Source organism: Corvus brachyrhynchos, unplaced genomic scaffold (assembly GCF_000691975.1).
Source record: "Corvus brachyrhynchos isolate BGI_N302 unplaced genomic scaffold, ASM69197v1 scaffold279, whole genome shotgun sequence".
NCBI classification, from domain to species: domain Eukaryota; kingdom Metazoa; phylum Chordata; class Aves; order Passeriformes; family Corvidae; genus Corvus; species Corvus brachyrhynchos.
The window spans coordinates 946544-952829 of NW_008246060.1; the positions used below are offsets into that span (position 1 = coordinate 946544).

At 38.6% G+C, this 6286-nt stretch overlaps 1 protein-coding gene across 3 annotated transcripts in view; it reads right to left on the bottom strand.

Annotated features, from left to right (window-relative positions):
* Window positions 1-90: 90 nt before the first annotated feature.
* Window positions 91-6286, bottom strand: part of SUPV3L1 (Suv3 like RNA helicase) — a 12811-nt gene continuing 6615 nt past the window's right edge. For all 3 annotated transcript variants that reach the window (XM_017746339.1, XM_017746341.1, XM_017746340.1), the window contains 6 exons: window positions 5775-5870; window positions 4899-5118; window positions 4447-4527; window positions 2761-2937; window positions 1024-1172; window positions 91-647 (listed from right to left, as the gene is read on the bottom strand). In XM_017746339.1, the coding sequence (XP_017601828.1) occupies window positions 152-647; window positions 1024-1172; window positions 2761-2937; window positions 4447-4527; window positions 4899-5118; window positions 5775-5870 (1219 nt within the window). In that variant the 3' untranslated portion in view covers window positions 91-151. The remainder of the gene's footprint in view (window positions 648-1023; window positions 1173-2760; window positions 2938-4446; window positions 4528-4898; window positions 5119-5774; window positions 5871-6286) is intronic.

The following is a 6286-nucleotide window of genomic DNA, read 5'->3' on the forward strand; positions in this document are numbered from 1 at the left end:
GAGTCCATTTCTCTGAGTGCTTCACATTACTGGTCACAGGAGAAGTAAAATTATCAAGGAGCTGCACCAGTGTAAACATGAAATGCCAAAGAAGTTATTAAAATAGGATTTTATTTTATGAATAAAAACTAAACAGAATTAGGACATGGTTCTATTTTCTCTTTTTCCCTGTTTCCTTTGAACGATGCTGATCATCTCTTTTTGAACCAAAGCCGTATCTACCATTCCTGTGCTGATCCTGCCACTCACTCTCCAGCTGTCTCAGCATTTCCTGTGTCAGAAGTCCCTCCCGCAGCAATCTGTTGGCAAGAGATCCACGTCCATAGCTTTTCAGATCCTCCTGCCTGCTACCAAGCCGAGAGGGTCTCAAGTTCTTTGCTCTTCTCAGTCCTGCAGCCTCCACTGCAATGGACAGTGCCTCTGTGGAGGCTGCACCGTGACGGTCTGAAACTACCCTGGCATCCTTCTTAGTCCTTGAGAGAGGAAAGTCTTCCGACACAACTTCAGCTGTGCCAGGAGCAGCTGCAGACTGGGATGCTCGGATCAGCTTTGTGATGTTGCAGACACCAATCTGTATAATGTCATCTAGTTTTTTCTGAATATCCCTTACAAGGACAGCATCAGGGAACATATCCATGAAGCGGTAACTGAAGAGAGGCAAAAGAACACACAATTAAACCTTCTCACTGGGACAAAAATGGGATACATACTAAGTAAAAAAACCAAAAACGTTTATTACATGTTGCATGGGAAGGTCACTGTATTTTAATTTGCATTTCAGCTGCTCCAATCCAGGATCACCTTATTTCTACCTTTCTCTTTCTGTCAGTCACAAACTGCTCTCTGCAGAACTCACTCCCCTCAACATTGCTACACTTGCATTTGTCAAGATCCTCTAAAGGGCCAAAGGAGCCCATCCTGCACCACATACACACAGGCTTGAAGATACTGTGCTTCTAAGGACTGTAAGTCATAAACAGTAGGAAAACACCAAAAACCAGCTTTCAAGCACAAAGACAATACCTTAACCACAGATAGAGGTCAAAAACATCATGCACAGCTTCAAGGTGTACAAGTTCTTTGATGGTTTTTGGAGCAGCTAAGGGCCACTTGGTGTGCCGGCAGAGCCAGTCAAACGTCAGAGGCTCATTTCTACTGAACTGTCGTGCAAACTGAAAAACAAGCAAATTCAGTCAAGTCTGTCAATTAGTCAGGAAAGAAGAAATCCCCAAAGAGTTAAACTCCCCAGAGTCTGCATACAAAGAATACTCCAGAAAATACCTGCTTTGTTTTACACAACCCAAATGCCACACATTCTTTTACTTAATTACTCAACGCAGGAGTCACCTCTCCTTTCCAGGGCCTCATTAACACAATTTGTCCACGGACCATGCACAGAGTTAAGCAACAAAAGCACAGAGCTATCCAGAAAAGTTAACACTGAAGGCATTTGATTTCATTTAGCAAAGCAGATGGACTTTGTGTCCTTTTTTAATCCTCCTCCTCCTATTTGGTTAATTATCTTGTTTCAGGGTTGCCAGGGTTTAAAATATTAAATGTATTCCCTGGCTTAGGAAACACACTACCCACAACCCAAACAGATTAATCTGCACTAGAAATCTGCCCTTCTGAAACCCAGACACCTCAGCTCCTTAACTAACAGAAAAACAAATCAAATAAGATTTAAATCGAAAATTTTCAAGAGTACTGATGACTTGGAATAACTGCTTCCTAACTGGCTGATACTAAAGTGGGTTTTTTTGGGCAAGGAATGGGGCTTAAATTCACACAAGCATTCACAACAGCCTACCTCCCTCTAACACCACACAATGCCCCTCTGCATCTTCACTACTTGGAATCCAAATGCTCAGCATTTTCCTAATGAGGCACTTTTTTCAACTCTTCAATCAATCACTCATTTTTTAAAGATTATTAGCCATTTTTGAAAAGCAGGGTTCTAAGATTTGTGACATGAGGGCACCACATCAGTTTCATTTTTATACTATTTCATTAAAAAAGTTTAATGCAGTCTTTAAAAAGGGAACAATGGCAATACTGTCTAACAAAGTAACAGTCCCAAGTGACATTATTATTAACCCTGAAAAACTGAAACATCAGGTGAATACAAATTCCTCAAAATAATCACTCTGGGGGCACAGCAAAAAACAATTCATCCAGGCCTGAAAAGTAAAGTGACATAATTCTGAGAGCAACTTACAACTCTGTGTTTTCTGAGGTTTAAATTCTATGTAACTGTATTATAGCATCAGCAATCACCCTTAATCCCCACATTCTCTTCTTTTGTTGACAAGCTAACAGCTCGAAGGAGCAGTAACTTGGTTTTTAACAACTGCTTTCCAGAACACTGTACTGCAAAGCTTAGCAGTGCACAAGTGACTAGGGAACACAACTCTCATCTCTCCGAGCAGTTCAGAGCTCACATACAAGGACAAGCAGGAGGATTTCCTGAGGCAAACAGCAGAGGAGCTATCCAAACTTTAATTTACATCATTAGAACCAGTTCTCAGAAGTTAAAAGCTTTGGTCAATAAAAATAGTGAAGAATTCAATTAGGAAAAAAATACATGTCCAGCTATTTTATATATCTTACACTACCTGTGAGCACTTTAAGAATGCTCTCAAATGATCTGATGGCAAAACCCACAACAAATATAGCAACTAGATACAGTCTCAGTGCACCAAGACATGCTTGGTCCAAAATAAACACCATGGCTTTTTGAGGGGAAAAAAAATAGCTGACCTTCAACAAAGTGGTACACACAAAAGGCTCTTTTCTGTTCAAGGGTGCAGTGCAGAAGACATATCGTGATCGCAGATTTAGTGGAATGTGCTGAATCATATCTGCTAGAAATTTAAAGTCGTCAATATTGCAGACAAAGTACATCCCATCGACTTGTGAGAGGCTCACAAAAATATCCTGTGAAAATAAAACCAAATGTAAGAATGTTATTATAGGAGAGGGTTGCTAAACTTTTTATTACCAAACCAAAAAATTATTTAGAGTTTAAAAGGCTAGTTATACTGAAAGAACAGTTAAAAACCATCAAATTTGACCACAGTAATAAAAAGGTGTCCAGGGGAGTTCCCCCTGCTCTTTTAGCAGAATTTGCATTAAATTCTCCAACACAGGATCAGAGGAGAAGACGTAACACTCTACACTTTATTTAAACACTTTCAGTTAGTCTCCTAAATAACAAAGTTCTGGAAGGGTACATTTTAGTTACAAAGAACACCATCACAGGAACCAGTTACCACTATGTTTAGAAATTTCTCCAGTTTTGTCACTTAGCATGACCCAAAAAGCTAACCTTACAGCATAAAATTCAATAATTGAGCTATTTTTAGCTCAATGTCAGGATCAGAGCTATTTTAGGAAGAAAGAAAACGCAAGCTAAATACAGTATTCCAACAGAGGAGTTCAGAGAAAATATGAGACATACTCAAGGTTTGAAGAAACAGAAGATGCAGTGCACCCTGCAGGGGGAATTTTATGGGCCCCCGAAATTATTTCTCTAGTGTACATCTTTGAAGGATTTTTTAAAAACATCTTTAAAGAAATGCTGAGCTATTTAATTTTTAAAAATTAGTATTCAGAAGATCAAAAACAACACAAGGTTTGTATCTTAATATTTCTATGCTAGCCCAGAAACTGCTAATTTTAAAATTTTAATCATGTGCTGTTACCCTACCAGCCTAAGTCTTCCAGGAGATCTCCAGGTACAATCTTTTAGTTCAAGGTTAGAAATATACATTTTGCTAGGTAACAGCACATCAGCAGAGAACAAAAATGCACATTTAAAACGATGAAAGCTGCCAAGAATTTCTCCATGTACTAAAAGCTGTGATACTATTCTTTAAATACAGTATTAGAACCCTTAATTTCTATTTAAAATGTTTAGGTACATCCAAAAGAACTAGTATCTGTCTAAAGAGGAGATCAAACTGATCCCACAAAACCTGTTTTCTGAAAGTTACAAACATACTGTTTTACCACAAAATCCACAGAAGCAGGAAAAAAAAAATATCAGGTCGCTCTCAGATATGTGGAAATCTGGCACGACCAGCCTAGTTTCCCAGGGATTTTCAAACAATTTATTTAAATTTTGATCTCTAATATCTTCAGCCTCAGACCAAAATGTCTACATCTAAAATTCAGAATAGCTGGAATGAAAAAGCTGCTGCAGTCTTAAACAAGTGTAAAAATGACTGACACGTTTCAACAGCTTTCAAGTTTATTGCAACACAGAAAAGTTAAACATTCTAAACCTATCTGCAGTCACTGTGCAGTAGAGAGAAGAATCCAGCTGATAAAAAAATACACGCACGGCTGTCTGTCAGGTCTCCCAAGGGCAAGTTTGTACAAAAGCAGCAACTGTTAGTAATGCTCCATTTTTAAAGCAGAAGCTAATATTTTGATCATTCTTACAATTAAGTTGGATAAAGTGGCATCAGGAAGATGATAAGCAAACATTTCTATCTGCTCAGGAGTAGGATGTAGGCCAGCTGCCTAAATGGAAAATAAAGAAAAAAACTTCCATTAATTCTCAATATTGTTTTAAAGTTAATGCACCAGAAACAACATATTGAAAGACAAAATGCAAGAAACCAAAGCACCCTGCAGAGTCCAGTTTATTTAGCACACTTAGCTGAAACTTAAGAACTTTTGTGCTTGAGCTTTTAATTCTTAAAAGAGCAGATTCAATATAAAAGCAACACTGAAGTCTCCAAGTGGGACATACACCCAAAGTCACTCTGGCACAACACGACCCACTTTTATCACTAAATTGGAAACAGACAAAAGGGAAGATAATTTGGGATCAGAATATCATAAGCCAGCCCCAGAGCACGTCTGTACAAACTGGATACTGCAGCTCTCACCTTCACAGGGGGCACAGCCTCACTCAGAATTTCCTTCAGCTGCACGAGGTCATCACGATGCATTGTGGTGACTTCTCCCTGCTTGAAGGAGGAGCCAAAACGCCCAGCCCTGCCTGCGATCTGGAGAGCCTGGGAGGTGGTAATGGAGTCTATTTCCTTCTCTCCCTTCTCGTTGACAGTTGGCTTTACTATGGAGTTAAAAATTATTCTTCTTATACACCTGAAATATTTCAACAAAAACAAAAAGGAATCGTTTTTTTGCAAATTACTTCCAATACAAAGAATTAAAGCTTTTGCTTTTTTATAGGCTTTCTTCTCCTCTATAAATTGGAGTATCATAGATACTGCTTATGGACACAGCATATTCTAAAGGACAGGATAAGGCTGCTGGGTAGATGCAGGAGAATCATCACTCCTGCACACATCAATCATGTCCTATTAGGGTCCCAATCCATTCACCAACACCTGCCTCAGTAGTTTGTAGCAATGTGATTGCATGTCCGTCACCAATGAAATACATCTGAAACTGGGCTGAACTTGCTCTGTATTTCAGAAATACTAGAGAGTGGTAACTCTGACAACCTAGCACATTTGACTCCAGTTGATCCAGTAGGCCCTGTCATCCACTGCCAATTATCACACTGAATTAGTCCAAGGGAGTCATTTAGTTCTTGGAATCAGTTTTAAAATTAAAGCTTGGTTCTGCCTAACCAAATTGATCGCTACTTCAAAATTGAAATGTATGTACTGAGTTATCAAGACACAGCAGATATTTATATGAGTTAATCAGACTGGGGAGATAAAAAGCAAGGAAATTAATGTGGCCATCACATCCAAAGGAAAATAAAAGTACCATAACCTGCTGCAAGTACTTACAAATTGAGACCCATTCCAATTGCATCTGTAGCAACTAAAATTTTGCATGGATCATCAGGATCATTGAATTTCTTTGCCTGTTCAAGCTTTGTTCCTAAAACAGAACGACAGAACACTTTGCATAGCAAACTTCATACAAAATAAAGACAACGTGCCACTAAGTCCAATGTCATTATAATAGGCTGAGGAAAAAACCAAATAAATTGGTATTTTATTGGTATTTGGGTGCTGTTGGGGGGAGAGGGCAGGAGGGATTTAAATCATTCCCAGAGCTGTGGATAGATCTCATTTAATTATATCTATCTGAAGATCAAAATTAAGTACATAATAAAGGTCTAATCCCAAGATTAAAACACCAACCAATGAAAGCTGATTACTTTCTCTAGCTATACAGAGAAGCAAAACTAGGAAACTTGCACTGCTTTATTTTAAAATAAAGCAAGCAATACAATGGGTTTTTTCCTAAGAAAAGCAGCAAGAAACAGAACACACTCAGCTGTAAAAGCAGGAAT